Genomic DNA, 20,115 nt, shown 5'->3' with positions numbered 1-20,115 from the left:
CTCCTCCCACATCATACATCGTTACAACGCCGCTGACAAACACTGACATTTTCAATTTATTTTGAGAACTACCTGGACAGCCTTCTGAGACTGGATGTCAACTATGAGCACTCGATCCAAGGTTGGCTGTGTCACATAAATAAACTTGTCCTTGATGTTGACCGCCGATGACCACACACACCTCTGAACCTCCTCTCCTGGTGAGGTGGGGCACACCTCCTCCTGGAAAAAAAAACAGAAGCACGTGCACACACACACACACGCACAAGCACACACACGCACACACATTATCCGTCAAGTAATTGTTTTTCGTATCACAGGGAAATGTGTCTCATTAAAAATCAATTATCTCCTTCCAGTCGTTATTCTGCGTTGTTTACTAGTTGCGGTCTTATCTCCTGTGTTGATGCAAGTCGTGTTATCTCGGCAACTTAGATAAACGAGCTTTGCAAGGTCCTGAAAAATCTCTGTAATCGCTCCCATTTGCCCATACATAATCCACAGCACAAAGCCTGCAGACAATATGCGGCTGTTCAGCTTTCAGTCCCGGCAGCTCTCGGCTTCCTGGCCAATGGGAACCTTAACTGGTCTTCTGCCTCTGGAGCTTGCCTTCTCTTCCTTCCCCCCCGGCCCTCCAAGCCTCCAGGCTCTGCCCAGCCGTCGGTTCCAGACTCTGTCGGACGATTTAGAGAGCTGTTGGCCAGCGAGGATGAATGAAGGGCTCCGGCATGGAGGGATGAACTTTCTTCCATATTTACAACCGCAGAGGCAGCCCATGACCGGCGTCTTCCCACCGGCCAACTTCTCTCAGTTAGGGAGGCATGAGGTAATGTATGAACTTCATTGAACTCTATCAAGGATGAGGGGGAGCACCAGCGCCGCTGACAGAACATATCTCATCTCTAGTTCAGCCCCCCCACTCATCCTGTCCGATGCATTTTATCTGTAGAAAGCAGGTTAATCCAGGCGCACATGCAGCAATGACAGTGTAGAGCTGGTTTCATGCAGAATGCTAAAACAATGGCACTGCTTTGGTGTTTTTAGCTTCATAACAAGGTTTTCAATTCTTTGTGGCTCTTATATCTTCTGGCATCATCTGTCAGTGTTTCGATCTAAAACAGGCTGGGGAAAGTCAGTTTTTTAAAAGACAGAAATCCCTGCTGAAGAAATCATTGAGTCATTGGTATTGAACCCTGTGAAACCCCTGCAGTCCCACACAGTGGCCGTTTAGTGCTACTTGGCTGTAAATATCTCACTTATTGTACCTTTAAGAGGTGAGAATTCGAACATCTGATGTCCAGCTGAGGGTGTAAACGTAGGCGCCTGTATTCCTCTCTGTGTTTGTGTGTTGCATACATCCGTTTGTGTGTGGGTGCATGTATGTGATTTATGGAGTAACTGAAAGCTTCTAAAGACTGCCGCTATGATTTCCACCTTTGTTATGATAAGGCATCCGCTACAGATACAGCACAGTGTGTACGTTTCATGCATTCTCTAAAATCCTTCTCTGCAAGTGACATTATGCAGCAATGGAACCGTGCCAGGAACAATACAATACTGTATTTTTTTTTTTTTTTTTAAATGTGCAAAAAGGATTTCTACTCTTTCCACTTGTGAATGTGGATGCGGTCTATGAGAGCTCTGAAACTCCCCAGTTAAGCCACAGGATGATTTGTAGTGCTAATATATTTGTGACACAACATCAGCAACATCCTCTGAGGGAGGAACACTGCAGGAAACAGTGAAACGGCAATAAAAGTGCCAAAAAGCAACACAGCAGACACATTTCTCTCATAATGTTTCTCTGAGGTCTCAATCCAAACTGCTACAAAAGTACAGTATGATGGGATCTTGAATTCTGAATATTTCCTTATAACATGACATGTGGAGATTCTCCAGAAAGGAAGCAAAGTGCATTACATATATACACACAAGGCTAATTTTTTTTACAGATTTCTCCAAAAGTTGTATTAGTTTGCTGCACCAACATGTTGATCACCACAGTTTAAAGTAAACAAAAGGTAATCAGGAAATTTAGCTTAGCTCAAATGCTTCTAGTGAAAGTAAAGAATGAAGAGAACGTGCAAATGAGCTACAAATTATGTACCTGAGTCACTTTAATTAGAGTTAGTCAGATACTGACATTGATACTGACATTGGTACACAAGTCGGCATCAGTCTAATACCATCTAATTTATCCCTGAAAGTTGTTTACAATTTAACAATTTAAAGTAGTTTATTTATGGGTTTTTTCAGTTATGACTGACTGTCAAACTAGATCATAAAAGAAGATTATGTGTAAACTATTCTCTGTCTGTATATGTTCAGGTTTTTACAACAGTTCTAGAAATTACATCACATCCATAATAAATAAAAAAACAGCAATTACCCTAAAAAAAGTCTAAATTCCAACTTTATGTTTAAATCAATATTTACCTGCTTAAATGATCAAATTAAACAGTACATGTTTTCTGTGCTCTCTCTTACTTTCTTTTTACTTTTTAAAGCATACAAAGCCCTGTGTGTATCATAAATGGCACATTATCCATACGTAGCCTCTCCTCAAGTTTATCTAATAACAGAACCACAAAACAACATCCAACCACAACAACAACAGTCGACAAAACAAGCGGACTCGTCACAATGCAGTAAAGAAAACATGGACGCTTCCTCTGAGCTTCTTCTTGGCTGCAGAGGGAAGAAAAGTAATGATACTTTGTGGACCGACTTTACCACAATGGGACATCACGGGTTTTTCCAGCTACTGTGTGTATCACAGTAAAACACTCTGTATGGTAGTTAAGGATAATGGATCGGCTGCACGATTACCATAAACAAATCAATCAATGCTCCTCTGCAATGGAGAAAACGTGCGTGTCATGCTGGGAGCGGCCTCATGTCTTCACACAGCAATCCCCCATGACAGCACTGGAACTGGCATCAGCGCGCTCGCCGTGATTGATATCCTAATACAAACACACCTCTCAGAGGAACGCTTGGCTGATTGTTGTGCATTCATGGCATCACTTTATGTATAACAGCCATCCAATAAGCACAGGAGCTGCTGCATGAAAAGCAGCTCAGAGGAGAACGTCCATTCGAGAACACATGTAAATCTAACAGGTATCCATCAGCAGCCTGCTTTGAATATTTCCCTGCTTGGAGGCTTTTGTGATAAACGGTGTTTCTGTGGGTGGGGCTGCAGAAGCTGAACCCCTTCTGAATACCTGCTGCAAGGTGGCCTGCATCCACTGGGCACTGTTTTCTGTAGCTAGCAAGAACTAGCCATAACAGCATGTGTGGCTATCAGAGCTTCACTAATCAATAGGCCTGGTCGTATATCAACAATAGAAACATTTACTATGTGCAATACGAAAGGGGTTGCTCATAATGACGAACCCTGTGAATTATGACATCCAACTCTGTAGTTCTTCTAAATCTAAAGAGCATTTTAGCATCTTTTAGATCGTTATTTTGGTTTTCAGTCTGACCCCTGATCATTAGCAGCAGGCAGCTTTTTTCAGTAAAAAAATAAATAAAATAAAAAGCTCTAATAAACCACTGTACAGCCAGATATTTCCCCCAAGATTTAGCCAGGACCAAGAATAAACAGCATTAAAGGAAGAGGGAAAGTCGGAATCATGAGGCGGCCGTAAACAAGACTCCAAATGAATGCTAATGTTGCTCCGTGTCTCCTGGATGTGGCAACTGTTTGCTGACATGTACTGTACACCATAACAACTTCACAGTGTGACGTGTCTATATTGTGTACACATTGCCTCTCTGTGCAGCCCTCATTTGCTTAAAGCTTAACCCGCAAAAACAAATGTGTTATTCTATTTTGTTCTATACACTCTACATCGCTGTTAGATGAAAACCCAGTATCTACAATGATAAAAAAACAGCATTGTAAGCATTTTCAATTCATAAAGAAACATTTCATTTAATTAAAAATCACCAAATATGGAGATACATAGTGTTCGTTCAAAAGTGACCATTTGTTATTATTTAATGTGTTTAATGGCGCCCAATGACCGAGAGTCTAAGTCATGATTCACACTTATGAGCTACAGAATCGTGCCAACTTCTCTGCACTGCAAATCATTTACAACACTAGGTCCATTTGACAGGGAGTAGAGATCATGCAGGTGCTCCCGACAGATAAACAACTGCATCTGTGTCCAAGTCATATCTGTGTGCACTAATATCTAAGCTTACAACAGTGCAACAGCAAAGCCTTTTCTTGGTCAGGACACTAAACTTTTAACTGCTTGGCTGCGTCTGAATAAGAATCTCATAGAAATCCCCGTACAAACTATATTGATTGCTAATTATTGATTTCAGTAGCTGTTACTAGGTCAGGCAACAGAACGCCCGTCAAGGCCAGCGAAGAATAAATCATATTATTCACACATTACCACGTTCAGAAACTTTACAGAGTACTCACAGGAGTACACTGTAAAAACATTTAGGTCATAAATATTTTACTTGTTATCGCTTCATGCCGGAGAATGTAGCGTTATTGATTCACGTCTGCCAAGGACCCGCAGCACAGTTGAGTCGTAGCCCTTTACACTTCTATTTCATCACAGTCGGCTTCTTTCACAAGGTTTTTTTAAAGTTATAAAATAGAGATTTTAAACGTAATGTTCAACTGTGTTTCAAGTCCTTGGCAGGCAGAAATCACTGCAGGTGTGTGCGTGTGTGTGTATGTGTGTGTGTGCGTGTGGCACACTGATTCTCTGGAGAGGCCAGTTGCAAAGATAGTCAAAGGGTCAAGGTCTTAAGATAGCAGGGTTTCAAAGTACTGTTCATTTTAGATATTCAGGTACCATTTGAGGCGATGCACAGTGTGTTCGTCAGATTTTATTTTTTCTCTGATGTGCTGTGTAAAACCAAAACAGTGAGCTGAAAGACATTAAAATGCTTGGCAGAGAATTGCAGAATATCAAGCAGCATTTGGGTAAAACCCAAAAACGGAAAACAATCATCATAAAAGTGTGCTGCATGCTCCAGTAAAAGCAATAAAACATGTTTATTTGAATATTTTAGGTGTTTATTACAGGAACTTGCTGCAGCGCTGAAAATGAACCTTTAACTGGGTTCCTCTCCATATTAGCATCATAGAAATGTAACGTTTTACCAAAACTCACCGCACTCACCGAGCTTCACTCCTCAGAAACAAGAGTTGAAGTCAAACAGAAACCATTTATTACTGTCAAATCAGCCAGCAGACTTTTGCGTTTTCTGTGTTGAGTGACACTCACTCACCTGCAGAGCCAGCAGCTTCTCACTGGGTTTAATATGTCGCTGTATCTCACATGCCACGGGCTGGATGACTTTAATACCGTCTTCATAGAATACGTAGAACATGTTGCCAATGCCGAGACCTGGAAAGAAAGCCAAAACATCCCTATTACACACTGCACATATTTAAAATAGCTTATGCGACGGCACAGTGTGAACATCTGCAACGGAAATAGGCCTACAATGTTGTTATCTATTTTCAAAGCACCAAATCATTTAATCCTTCTCATCACAGTTCAGTAACCCTATTACAAAAAATTCAATTAACTCAGTTTAATGAATGCTATAGTGAAGCAGAAGCAGTCTAGACGTACCTTCTTCTCGCCACAAAATGTTTGCCACTGTGAGGGAGAAAAAGAGGAAAGCACGGTTGAAAATCAATGCAAGAATCAATGGGGTCCCTTTTGTGAGCGCTAACACCCAAACACTAACTCCTATTGAGGCAAAGAGGAAAGCAGGCCGCATGAAAATTTTATGGGAACTGTGTCTCTGACACCTAGTGCAACAAACAATCGATAGAGCTCTCTGTTTGGAAATAATTTGATACCAAACACTGGAAAATGGATTGCAGTCCACAAACTGCGCTGTAGATCAGTTCATGATTTTTGGATGCTACAACACAAGTATGCAGAGAAACATGAAGCGAGTCAGAAAGTCTAAAAAAATCTTAGACGACAGATCGTCCATCAACTTGAGCTGTTGGGATAAGCTGCCTTAGACACCCGCGAGTAGTCCGCAGGTTTCAAGCTCAGACGATTATCAGATGCCATTAGGAAGGATCCGTGTGCTTCTTTTTCAATAGCAAAGCCAGTTTTGGCTCCTGTTGTGGGAATTTTGGATATTTGTAATTCATAATCATCGTTTTGTCAGGTCAGACGCAGTTCAGTGTCTCCCCTGTTTAACCTAATCATATGACTAGTACAAAGCTAAGTTTGTGCTTAATGGATAACATAAATAACCGCCTCATGATATGGTCTAATGGCACATCTATGCCTCCATACCTCCTGTCTCTCGCAGTTAACTCATGACTGTTTTTTTATGGCCTGTGTGGACCCTGTGTTGGAAACCTTGTGATGAGAGAAGTTCAGAATTGGAAGGTCTGAGGCATGCTTTGTTTGGTCTGAAGATGTCACCCAACCAAAGCGTAGCTCAATCTGGCTCTTCCTCTAAATGGCTGAGACCCGGTTGGATCGGGGTCATTCCTGCTAAACTCTGGGCTTTTGTAAGGAGGCAGGGGTGAACGTTTTTTTGTCCTCAGAGGAAAATGCTTTGTCAAAATGAGCCATGGAGAAGAAGCTGATCCTGTTTGTTGATCTTTATTGGAGAAATCCATTTCCACAACACTCCTGTCACAGATAATGTCTCATTAAATTCACTTAGAGGTGACTTATGACGTGAAATGTCGGATGTATGCCACGTAACACCCTGAGTGCTTCAATGGGCGACCTAAAACACAGACCAGCTGTTGGCCTTCGAAGCAGCCACTGGGCACCGAAAGAAAAGATGCAATTACTTAAAATTACATGACTAAAGAGGGATGTGATGAGGAGAATATTTAGAGCCATTATAAAGTTATTTTCTATGCAAATGCTGCTACTCAATCATTCTTATCCTGCACCACTCCAGCAGCACTACTAACCTCTCACACCAGCTTTTTAACTGTGACCTTCTCTCTCATTGTTCATGTGTCCCCCGGTCTTCCCTCTGCTTCCACCCTATCTTCCATTTTCAGTCTACAAACCAATCTCCAGCCCAATTCACATCCGATCCTAATCTCGCCTCTATTGCGATGCTCATTCCCGCAGCCTCTTGCTCGGGTGGACTGATGCAGAGAAAGAAGAGGCGCCACTGTGCCGTTATTCAGCCTTAATCTTTCAAAAGTGCTTTGTCAAGTGTTTCCTGTGCAGTCTTGCATACCTTTTAACTCATTAAAAAGTTACACAGAAGAGGGTCTATAGATAGGGGGGGACAAAGAAGGAAGTTAGGAAAGGAAGGATAATGTAAAAATAAAAACAATACAATTTATATGAGATGTGCCAAAAGTAGAAAATGGAAAGAGGAGTTGAGATGAGATCTTGTGTGCCCCGGTCTTTTCCAATAGCCCACAGTATTGATGCTATTCATCACTTGGCAGAAAGACTGTGGCTGTTCTTCCCATACAAGGGGCCCATACATCAACTTCATCATCCATATAACAAAACAAGCTGGCTGCCACTGTAGGCGGTGAGTTCACTCTTTCTGGCCGTAATAACTGTTTCCACTGGGCCTGAAACATCGGGGACGCCACGCTCACCAGCCAGCCAGGACTCTGCAGCTCCTACCCGTCAGCAAGGTTACATAAATTCAATCTGTTTACAAGAGCTGCGACAGTGGGCCAAACAGCCTGTGGTGTTCACCATAGTGGCATAGCAGAAGACAGCAGATGCATAATATCGGCAGAGAAATTGGGTTGCAGATGCAAATGCAAATTGTAACTTATGGCGGAAGTTTTTTGGAAACTTTGACCCTTACAGTGCATCTAAGGTCTGCTTCATTTATAAGCACCACCCAAATACGTGAAGGCAGTTACAACGAGGAAACCGAACAGAAATGCAACTAAATAGGAAGGAAAAAAAAATGTATTCTTGCTTTTTTTTCTTCATCTGCATTGATACATAACAAATGTCCTTCCAGTGCACTGGCTGATAACATGCAGGGCAGGTACCATATCCATTACTGCAGCTATATACCGAAAAGACTTTAGATGTACCTGCCAACTCTCGCTTACAGTGCATCCAGGCCTGGATTAGGATGCCTCAGGACCCCCTGCTTTGGGATTTAGCCAGAGCCTCTAAACCTTTAGCAAGATCAGCAAACATTGTTATTTATCAATCGCATCTCTGACATTACCCCCAATTCCACTCTCTTAAATGTTCTCTTTTCATAAATGCACTAAGTTTCCCTTTTTTGTCTAACAAATCAAATTACTCCCCTTTTTTTTAAATGGTTTCTTTTTAAAGAAAGTGTGTGACTTTGTTACATTTAGTGTTTATGTAATCAGAATTGCTTGACTTTCTTAAAGTCCCTAGAGTGAGAGTGTGTCTGTGTTTGTGTGTGTGTGCATGTGTGTGTGTGGCCCTTAGCTGAGTTAAAAATTAAATTAAATTAATATCTAAGGATCTAAAGGATAAATCTGGTAATACCATCATTTCTTATTGTCAACAAATGCCATTAAAAGGCTCATTTATTACTGAAAACATCTGGACTCTGTCGTCTTTATCAAATGTCACTTAACCTGGCGTATTGCGTTTGACACGTCAACCATGTTTTTAGTAACTTTGACGACAACAGGGCTTAAATGCACAGGAATAAGATATATATCAGGGTTTGGATTCACAGACCATGCTTGTTAGTAGCATCGACTCCTTGTTGGTGTTGGTCAATTTATATTAGACAATGTGAAACATATCAAATATCTCCAGCCTTATCCTCAGTTCCAATGGATGGTAGGACACTTAACATCCAGTGCAAAGACTTCAGAATCGTAAGACACTGTGCACTTTTCTTTGCCTCAACTTTGATGCCCAATGAGTTTGAGGGGGTCAGAGAGAAGGTCATGGAATTGTAGAGTAGTAAAAAGTAGAATTACTGGCCATTTTTTTCATGCACCATTTGCAAAATGAAAAAAAGGAGGTTTATATAGTTGAGGTAAAGTCGTGAAGGGTCAATTTAAACTCTGAGACATTTTATCTCTAATTCAAAGCGACCACCAACTGATGGTGGCCTAAGTATTGCTAGAATGAATACTGATGAACAAAGATTGTTAGGTTTCAGTGCTCTATGCCTCTCATCTGGTTTCTCTTCTCAGCACTACACAGTCTTGAATCCCCTTGTGATCAAATCCCACTTCTGACAGAGCAATAAGTCTTTCAGCTTCTGTGTTACTCATTTCCCATTTTTCAGCCAGCACATTTGTAAGCCTTTTTTTTTTTTAACTCTGTACTGCACATACTTAAGGGCGCTTAAAGATCGAAGGCTAACTTCGACTGCAAGTACCCGGCAGTAATAATTACCATCAGGCAGAATTAGAAATCTTTAAAAATAACAAGACTGACTGGACTAGAACGACTGAAAGCTGTATCATCTCTTTAGGAGTAAAACTTTTCCAAAGACTTAATCCTTGGAGGAAAATCCGTGAGAGTTTGGAAAAAATTCATACAAGTACAAGTAACTGCAGAGAGTCTGACACATTGAAGCTTGAAAGACAAACTGTTTGTGCTCATTACAAACAAACTGCAAAGGGAGAAATGGAGAGGTCAGTGGTTGGCTATATATGTATATAACCGTGTGTCAGTTCAGTTTTAGAAATTCTGTTTTCGCTAATGTAAAATAAATCTCGAGAATTGATTCATTATTGCGCCTTTTTAGGTCTTTGTTTGTGTTCCTGCTTTGTCCTTTGTGTATCGATTATTTCAAAAGATCAATAATTATTCTGCATGTTTTATACAGAGCGCATCATCAGAAATACTCATAAGGTGTCATGTTGTAACCAGGGCTTTAAGGTGTTTAAACTTTCCACTGGATTTGCAATACTCATTTCACAAAGCCTTCAGCATGAAACCGAGTCGACAGGCAGGAGGCTGCTGACACCGTGGATAGCGTCACTGCCTGGTTGGAGCTCCTTGTTGCTGACAGCGTGTCCAACACTGTGTGAAAGCCCACTGTGATTGGGAGGGACACCGCTGATGGAAACATGGATGCTATTTTGGCACAAGCTGATCTTCTCCATTCAGAGGATATGAAGCACCCGGTATGGCGGAAAGCGCAGAATAAAACAGCTTTGTGGAGACTTTGGTGTGGAGCGCTTGTTCTCATCCGTGTGCCACAGATGGCCCCGGAGACTACAGGGTTTTGTTCCAACCAATCACTTCACCAGAGGATTTCACTGATTAGATCTTCCTCTCTGCTTGAATCTGTGAAATCAAACAGTGTCATGTTTGATTGGAACAAAAGCCTACGCACTGTTAAAACCACAGAAATTGGTTTAGAGACACTGTAAAGAATATGAAATAAAGGCAGGGACGTATGCTGAACACAGGACTGGTAAAGTATAGAGAGAGCACAGAAAAGAGTATGGCAAAGATAGCAAAGTCAGCACAATTAAAGAGGAACAAAGGGAAATTAAATGAAATGATTTATCGTTAAGGGTTAGTCATCAATAACGGGGATCGAACAATTATTTGCAAAGTTTCGAAATTCCTTCCTTTGAAAATATATTTGTCATCAAGAGTTGTGTGTAGCATGTTTTAAAGAAGAGAAACTGATGCATCCATGTTTCAGGAAATGTCTCAATACAAGTTACCGTATTTTCCGCACTATAAGGCGCACCTAAAAACCTTCAAATTTCTTAAGAGCCGGCAGTGAGCCTTATAATCTGATACGAGAATAACAATATATTTTGTAGCCCTTGATAGAAAGTTCCATGCTTAAAGAGGAGAATGTACTTAAGAGCATACACAAAGGTTTTTCTACTGTTGTTATTTGAAAATGTGAATACTGGTCCTGACATTGCTGGTAGAAAGTGGGCAGATTAATAAATTGATGACCTAGACGCAATCTTCCCACTCAATCTGCTTTAAAGGTCAGGTTACATTGACAAAGAATAACATGCATAACGAGAAACATTCATCCGGTAGTCTATTAAGGGATAAATTATAAAGTGCTACATGTTTGTTTTTGGATTTGTCTTTCCATGATGCTTTATCCTTTCTTTCTCTATTCATAGGCATTTTTAATTATGAGCTTTAAAATGTCTGCTTTTCTCTTATCTGGTTGAATTGGTGTTGTTGTTGGTGGGATTGAGGTTGGTAAAGACAATGTTGGTTTAAGATGTTTTCCGTTTGTTGTACTTAAGTAGGTTTGTTGCGCCTTATACATGGACCAATATTGAGCCACAACCGGTCTTGCAACTACGGTAAGCAGCTGACGACTCTATTTTCTCCCGAAGAGGAAGTAACGTGCGGTGCATGTTGAGATATGTGACTGTGTAGAGAGTGCCGTTTCATTTCCATGTGTGTGTTTGTGTAAAGAGCCCAAAATGGCTCCTGTTAAGGGACACGCTTACGACGCAGAGTTTAAACTCAAGGCCATTAGTCACGCAGTAGAACACAGGAATAGAGCAGCAGCCAGAGAGTTTAACATGAACCAATCAATGGTGGAGGAAGTGGAGGAAGCAACAAGATGACCTGCGCCAAGTAAAGAAGACTAAACAGAGTTTCCGAGGGAACAGAGCGAGACGGCTACAGTTGGAATACAAACTCCAACAGTGGGTTGTTGAACAGAGAGCAGCAAGTAGAAGTGTCAGTACAATCACTATTCGACTGAAGGCAACAGCGCTAGCACGCGAACTTAACATCAATGAATTTAGAGGCGGTCCTTAACGTAACCCCAGCCTCGACTGTAGCGTCTATTCTATGCGGCCTATAATGTGGTGCACCTTACATATGAAAAAAGTTTCAAAATAAGACATTCATTGAAGGTGCGCCTTATAATGTGGTGCGCCTTATAGTGCGGAAAATACAGTACTTGATTTTGGATCAAAACAATTAACCTTAATTTTTTTTCCGAAAGAAAAAACTTGTATTGTAGTGGTTTTGTAAACTGGTTAAATAATCCCACCCCATCTGGAGTCAGGACTCAGTAACTGACTCATGACTGAGTGGAGATGTTTTGCAGTGTGGTGCTTTCCAGCCCACGATACTTCCAAGACCTTGTGTTCCTGCAGAGGTATGTAAAGGTCAAACATTACTCAATGGGCCTCTACAGTGAGTCGTGAGACCTTGAGTAAAGAAAACAGAATAGGGAGTAAAGTTAAGAGTGCATACTGGAGTCGTGAGTAGAGACCGGAGTACGATATGAAGCAGCCTCTCTCTCCTTGACCTGATGCTCATTACAAGTCAACACTCACTGTGTATTATCGTGTTACATGTGCACATAATTAACAAAACAGTAATGTAGGGTAGATTAACCTGAATGTTAGTTTTACAGTCCATGAATATAAGATTGCAAAAGAAGCTTCCCTCAGCTTTTTGTCCCTACTTTGTTATGTACGTGTATGTGAAGGACCCTGGCCCCATAATCACTAAAGTAAATATTGAACCCATTTTTCAAAAGACACATATATTTTTTTCGTATTCTAACACTAAAATGTAATTTTTCAGACGGACAGAACATTAATTTTATTCGAGACCTGTTTCTGTCTCAGCGACAAACTCTCGCGAGATCTGTGAACACAGATAAGCTAACGTCAACCAATGTCCGTGAACGCCTCAAATGACTCATTTTTGTAATGCTACATAAATATGGCTGTTAGGTGTGTAAATATCTAATGTCAATAAAATCTAAATACATTGTGCACATACATCTTTTCCTCGATCCACATGACGTTCAACACACTATACACTGTATCGTTTAATTTCATGGGCGCAGCTTTAAATGTACAAGCTTTATCATAGAGAATCTTTGGTGGCACTTAAAAGGATGTTAGCCGCCTCTGAACTATTATTTCCTCTCAATAACAGCTCTAAAACTAATTCTATAATTATTTCTTCATTTGGTTCAGAGGGACACTTCAGCTAAAGAGGGCAAAGGTGCATCTGCTCGAGCCAGTATATACACACTACACACTACTTAGCACTATGAAGGTCTCTGATATGAGGCATGAAGTGCAGCATAATGTAGAGGCATAAAGTGGAGGGACTGGAGCAACACATGCTCGTTCTGAGCTTCGCAGATCCTCTGACACTGGAGAAATAATTGGCACATCGTGAAGGGCAGATATTTATGCCAGTTTAGGGGCAGACTGTCAGAGATTGATGGCGCTCTGCCTGCTGGTGACAGACTCTGTTAAAGAGATCTCAAAATAGTGACTTCTCAGGTTTTCCCAAACAATGAAGCGCTCGGGTAAATCTGAGAGGAAAACAACTCACTTTAGCGCTGTGCCTTTGAAGAAAAGGTTTTGACCTTCAAGTTCCTCGGAGGTGAATTCATTTAAAGAAGATCACTCGTGCCTCGCTCATCAAATCATGTTGAGTGTCAGAATGAGAAGCCTAAGGCACGTCATAAACGCAATGATTTCGCGGGATGAGATCATTACTTTCCGCAAAGTCAGGTTTTCTAAAACATTTCCAAATATAATTGCAATCTGTGTCTGTTTCAGACCAATGGTATTAGATCTGGAGTAGTCTGGCGCCACCAGCATCTTAACGTCTGTGTGATCAGGGTATGAAACTCTTGGTTGAAAGCGTCCTTTATTCTCCTACTTAAAGGCAAATGACACTTTCAAGACAATTAAAGTCAGTACTTATTGGAAACATGGAATACTACTACAAAACTAGAGGGCCTAATGCTTGAAAAAGAGGGGACGAAATATTTATAAAAATGTCGAAACCATCTGACAGATGGAGACACTTAAAATCCTTTTTTGGGGGGTTGTAAGTACATCTATGTGTCGGGTCTTGTGGGATGATGATAACATGCCAATAGTTTTGCTGTCTGTGATCCCCAGTGTTTAGGTGTTATTTTAGGAATGAGTGATTTGGGGAACTTGTGCATTATGTTAAACACGATTAACTTTATATATGTTTGGGTTTGGTGTTGTTAAGGTCAGATCTTTGTGGATAACATTACTTCCATCCTATTTGTCCCTGCACTCTCTCCCTGAAACCAGGACGACAAACCCCATGTTGGTCTACAGATGGGTAATAACAGCACCAATGACTGAAGGGAGCCTTTCTGGTCGGAAAATGACACCAGACGGAGCTAATCTGGGTTCACACTCTACATGTACATCACTTTGAACGAGGCTACTGACATGACTTTGATTGATGTGACATCGGTGGGGTACACAGATGTCCTGGATGTATTACTTTCGGATTACATTTTTTGGTCAAAACCGGCACTTTAATGAATGAGAAATAGCATGGCCCTTAAATGCATGTAAACACACTGAGTGAAACACGACATATGGCGGCGGGGCGTCGAAAAGATGATATCCAGAACAGGTGGAGTCTGGCCAGCTCACCCTAACTGCTAATGTTCCTGACTCAGTCCGTGAACACAATTCAGAATACATAAGTTCATTCTAATGTGATTTCGAGTGCATTGGCTGCATTTTTGGTATCAGCTTCCTCTCTGAGGTTTTACAAATGCCTTGGCCCCTCGCCGTTTCCAGAAAGGTATGCAGGAAATTGACCAAGTGAAGACGAGAATAACAATATATTTTGTAGCCCTCGATAGAAAGTTCCATGCTTAAAGAGGAGAATGTACTTAAGAGCATACATAAAGGTTTTTCTACTGTTGTTATTTGAAAATGTGAATACTGGTCCTGACATTGCTGGTAGAAAGTGGGCAGATTAATAAATGGATGACCTAGACGCAATCTTCCCACTCAATCTGCTTTAAAGGTCAGGTTACATTGACAAAGAATAACATGCATAACGAGAAACATTCATCCGGTAGTCTATTAAGGGATAAATTATAAAGTGCTACATGTTTGTTTTTGGATTTGTCTTTCCATGATGCTTTATCCTTTCTTTATCCATTCATAGTCATTTTTAATTATGAGCTTTAACATGCCTGCTTTTCTCTTATCTGGTTGAATTGGTGGTGTTGTTGTTGGTGGGATTGAGGTTGGTAAAGACAATGTTGGTTTCAGATGTTTTCCGTATGTTGTACTTAAGCAGGTTTGTTGTGCTTTTGTAGGGGTATGTGACAAATCTTTGAATCTAAAATATTTTAAACCTCTGAATCATCACTTTTTAAATGGGTGGAATACATTTGCATTCATTATTGCAATAATTGTTTTTAATCAAACATAATTAAAATGTTTGAATTTGTCAAAAGAACAGAACTACTTTGTGTCAGAAATAATTACAGTGTGACGTACGCATAATATCGGGAGTGCCACCGGTGTGTGTGTGAGCATGAAGCAGCAGGGGCGTGTGTAAAACGGGATTGTGCTGTTAAACAAACACATCCAACAACCTCAACTCAATTAAGAGCCCTGCGTGCTCTAAACATTTAATACAAGATCATCTGTTTCAACTAAGTGCCAATCCACTGATGTTTTCTATAATTAATGTTTTTGTAATGACAGCTGTTTGTTAAACAGCAAGGATCAGGAAAATTCTAGGTGGCTTCATCCGTATTAACATGGAAAAACAATCTCTCGGGGGGAAAAAGCAGCTGTAGTGTTCAAAGACACTTGTTGTGCCTGAGGAAATGTGCTGTGTTAACACTGAACATCACGATCCGGAGCATGAACAACTCAGACGCTCCTTGACGTTCTGATAAGTATTGACGGCACTCTGGCAGCTTTCCTGGAAATTATCATCCACGCACAACCCCCCGAATGGGAGAGCCCAATAAAAATATCTGTCCGTCTCCGGCGGCTAATCAAATGCCAAGACGATGCAAATGACAGGAGAGGGTCGAGAATACAACCTGCAGCCTTCTCAGATTTAATAAGTTTTGAATTTGTTTGTTTCACCTTCTTATATGAGAGGCTGCGGAGTCATAAACAAGGCTGCACTCAAATATTGGTCAGTTTATGTGAGGATTCTAATACACATACATACATATATACATATATATTTATATTTATAAATTGTCTATGTGTTATTTGTTTGGTTTCTTTATGCTTTACGCAAAGGACTTTGAATTGCCTTTGTGTGAAACGTGATATACAAATAAAATCTGCTTGCCTTTAGACTCTGAATGAGCACAATTTATCAAATAGTTTAAAATCTCATACCTCAGACACAGACACAGCTGTTAGCCGTAAAGTATTTTGTGATGAATCTGAGCTAAAAGCACTTTAGAAATATATTTGACTTTACTCGACCTTTTGTGACTGTTAAACTAATTACACTTGTGAAGCTGAACAATCTGATAGTCCTCTTTCTGTCTCTCTCATCCAAGACCTCCTGTGATTTCCATGTGAAGAAGACAGAGAGAGTTGGTGAAGTGGTGTGAATGCATTAAATATGTCTGGTTTGGACTGGCCCATAAAGTTTTTGCTGAAGGACTTACCAAGTTCATTCTTTGTGATGGTTAACTTATTGAACCATAGCAAAACAACAAAGTGAAACATAACTAATCACCTGTACAATACTCATCTCATCTTCAGCCTCTTATCCGGGGTCGGGTCGTGGGGGCAGCAGCTTTAGCAGGGGACCCCAAACTTCCCTTTCCTGGGCCACATTAACCAGCTCTAACTGGGGGATCCTGAGGCGTCCCCAGGCCAGTGTGGAGATATAATCTCTCCACCTGGTCCTGGGTCTTCCCCGAGGCCTCCTCCCAGCTGTATGTGCCAGGAACACCTCCCAAGGGAGGCGCCCAGGGGCCATCCTTACTAGATGACCCTGAACCACCTCAATTGGCTCCTTTCAACGCAAAGGAGCAGCGGCTCTACTCCGAGTTCCTCACGGATGCTGAACTTCTCACCCTATCTCTAAGGGAGACTCCAGCCACCCTCCTGAGAAAACCCATTTCGGCCGCTTGTACCCGTGACCTCGTTCTTTGGGTCCTGACCCAGCTATCATGACCATAGGTGAGGGTAGGAACGAAGATTGACCGGTAGATCGAGAGCTTTGCCTTCCGGCTCAGCTCTCTTTTCGTCACAACGGTGCGGTAGAGCGACTGCAACACCGCCACCTGTACAATACTGCAACAGAGAAAAGTTATATTATTTTCAATGCCAGTAAGCACCATTTCAGGCCTGAAACTCAGCTCTTTGATATGTAAGATTTTCAAAGCGACACGAACAAACAGATCTCCAAAGAGACAAAAATCACCTGTGATCAACACTACGCGTGCATCAGCCTCTGCATATGTCAAGGAAAAGAGTGGGAACTGCACAGAGACAAACTGCTGTGACAAAAGTTTAAAAAACGGGTATCAAGGTGAAACAGGGATATGAGACGGTTCTGGCCTCTGCGTCTCATTAATTCCTCATTATGGACATCTCGTCGGCCGTTATCTCGTTTGCACCATGGTCACTTGCCAAAGAAAAACATTTGGCAGTGAACTCAACTTCTTTCGGCTTAAGTGTTACAGTCAATCTGTGCTGTTCAGACGATGAGGCACTGAAGGACCTCGCTCAGTGTTGTATATAAGATGTTAGCTTCTTGTGCTGCCTATAAACTGTAAATGGAGGCACATTAGTTTAGAACGGTGAACAGACTCACTGGTGCACTTAGGGCTGGTATGATATGCCTTTCTTGTGATTTGGTGCTATCACCATACTTGGGTGCCGATTCGATACATATTGCAATTTTTGTTTACATTTCACCACTAGACTAGACCATTGGAAAAACTTCAATCATACACTTTGAGACATATTTACTTTGGAAGATCTCTAAATTGATAGAGTAAACAGGTTTTCAGCATGTATGTAGTCAGAGATTCCCTGAAGTCAGCACCTCAAGTATTCAGGGACGTTAACTTTGGAATATCTCTAAAATGGGGGCGGCAGTAGCTCAGTCCATAGGTGACTTGGCTGGGAACCGGAGGGTCGTCGGTTTGAGTCCCTGTGTGGACCATGAATGGAGCGTGGACTGGTGGCTGGAGAGGTGCCAGTTCATCTCCTGGGCACTGCCGAGCAAGGCACCGGACCTCCACTGGCAGTGGGTCACTGGCAGCCCCCTCGCTCTAACATCTCTCCATTAATTGCATGTACTGTATATAGGTCCTGTTTGTGCATGTGTGTGTATTTCGGGCCTGTGTGTGTAACATGAATAATAATAGAGTGAAAAAAGGAATTCTTCTTCTTCTAAAATGATACAGTGACCATGCTTGAATTATGTCTTTACTTAGAATTGTCCCCAGCTCAAATGTACAAGTCATTGTCAGGAATTATTTATTTTTTTGAAATATAAATATATAAAACAAATAATTTTTTGGTATTTTCTTTTTAAATTATAAGGCACACAGGCAGATATAAATCCTATTTATCTAAACCAGTCTAAGTCACGCGTGTATCCTTTTGCAAACTTCTCCAAGTTTGTCACTGCTCTCGCTGTCACTTCTCTCCGTCAGATCCATCTGGGCCGTTTGTATGACTTTAATATAAACGTCAGTACAGATATTGATGCACGACAGTTAGCGTTGGCTGATTTCACCACAGAGATTCGAGTGACAGCTGGCTTGACCGCAGACGAGGAAGACGGGCACTCATGTCGGCCGTATTACCGTGACATTAGTTTCGCTTTGCCCTGTCTCCACAGCGCAGTGTCGGCACGCTGAGTCCATGACAGATTTACAGCTTTAGTGTCTAGTTCTGCTTTTAATGTCAATGTGTGAAACCCAAAATGTTTCCACACCTTACTGTCTGTGCAGTGTTCACCATACTTTGGAATTAAAATGTGAAGGTGCAGGTTAAAACCCCACGCATCACAGAGCTTCTGCTATTTTCTGGCAGTAGCTCAGTCCATAGGTGACTTGGCTGGGAACCGGAGGGTCACCGGCTCGAGTCCCTGTGTGGACCATAAATGGAGCATGGACTGGTGGCTGGAGAGGTGCCAGTTCATCTCCTGGGCACTGCCGAGGTGCTGTTGAGCAAGGCCCCGAACCCCTAACTGTTCGGGGCGCTGGTCATTGGCAGCCCCCTCGCTCTAACATCTCTCCATTAATTGCATGTATATAGGTCCTGTCTGTGCATGTGTGTGTATTTCGGGCCTGTGTGTGTGTAACATGAATAACAATAATAGAGTGAAAAAATGGAATTTCCCCGTTGCGGGACTAATAAAGTAATTATTCTTCTTCTTCTTTTCTGCTTTGTTGCTTTGACTTGTCTTTGTAGAAGCAAGTGCAATGTCACATTTCTCTAACTACAACATTAAAAGCATAACTTCCTGTTACCTCCACACTGGCTAAAATGAAGCAATTGAATCGATTCAGGCAGTAAAAAAAAATCAGTTTTCAAATCGTTTATAAAGAATCCCGATACTGAATCAATTGTTTTATGTCCCCCACCCCTGCCACTTTAAGCATAGTAGGGGTTAAAATGCCTTCTACTACATATTCAGCCATATATGAGCAATCTTAGTAGCAATCTCTTCAAATGTCACGTCTTCATGAGTTATTTAGATTATCTTTCGACTATGCAATCAAGTTCATATGTATGAGGACATTTTAGACAGTTTTGCCTTCCACCAAAACTTGTTTGTATTCATTAAAGGATACGGCCCAGGATGTTTTATACGTTTCTTATCGTCAGTAATTCCCATGAAAAGCATTGGTGAACTAATCCTACTAACCAGTACTGTCCATATATCTAAAGCCTGATGTGGCTTATGTCTCTCACAGTGAGCTCAGTGAGCTACACTGTTGCGTTGAGTGAAATGCAGTCACATGGACAATTAGTTATTTATAAACTTTATGGAATCAAGTACTTTTCCAAGAGAGACCTGAGAACAGGAAACAGTCAGCCAATTATTTTGAGTTGATGCCACACACACCAAATCTGCAGCTAAAAGTAGTCCCAAACAAGTACTATTTAAGTCTGACAGTACGAAGAGATGGACGAGCATATTGTTGATGTTAGAGCTCAAACAATTAGCTGATTAATGGATTAATCAATCAATACGAAACATGTATTAACGGATAAAGTGAAGATATCAAGACAGAAGGCCAGAAATGTCTGGCTCCAGATATTTCAGTGTAAGGATTTGCTGCTTTTGGATGTTTTAAAACTGTAAACCCTTTGACACAGCTCGAGTTTGAACCAGAACAAAGAGATCAGAACACATCACCCCAGTTCTTAAGACC

The 20,115-nt window shown here is 41.3% G+C and overlaps 1 protein-coding gene across 2 annotated transcripts in view; it reads right to left on the bottom strand.

The window, feature by feature from the left end:
• fstl5 (follistatin-like 5) overlaps positions 1 to 20,115 on the bottom strand; it is a gene marked incomplete at its 3' end in the record, with an annotated part of 184,505 nt that overhangs the window by 20,499 nt on the left and 143,891 nt on the right. For both annotated transcript variants that reach the window (XM_083915590.1, XM_083915591.1), the window contains exons 11-13: positions 5,622 to 5,648; positions 5,272 to 5,390; positions 73 to 222 (exon numbers count right to left, since the gene is read on the bottom strand). In XM_083915590.1, the coding sequence (XP_083771716.1) occupies positions 73 to 222; positions 5,272 to 5,390; positions 5,622 to 5,648 (296 nt within the window). The remainder of the gene's footprint in view (positions 1 to 72; positions 223 to 5,271; positions 5,391 to 5,621; positions 5,649 to 20,115) is intronic.

The sequence above is a fragment of the Echiichthys vipera genome (assembly GCF_963691815.1).
Source record: "Echiichthys vipera genome assembly, chromosome: 6".
Classification (NCBI taxonomy): domain Eukaryota; kingdom Metazoa; phylum Chordata; class Actinopteri; order Perciformes; family Trachinidae; genus Echiichthys; species Echiichthys vipera.
The sequence above is the reverse complement of the archived record's forward strand: the minus strand, read 5'-3'. Positions and strand labels throughout refer to the sequence as shown.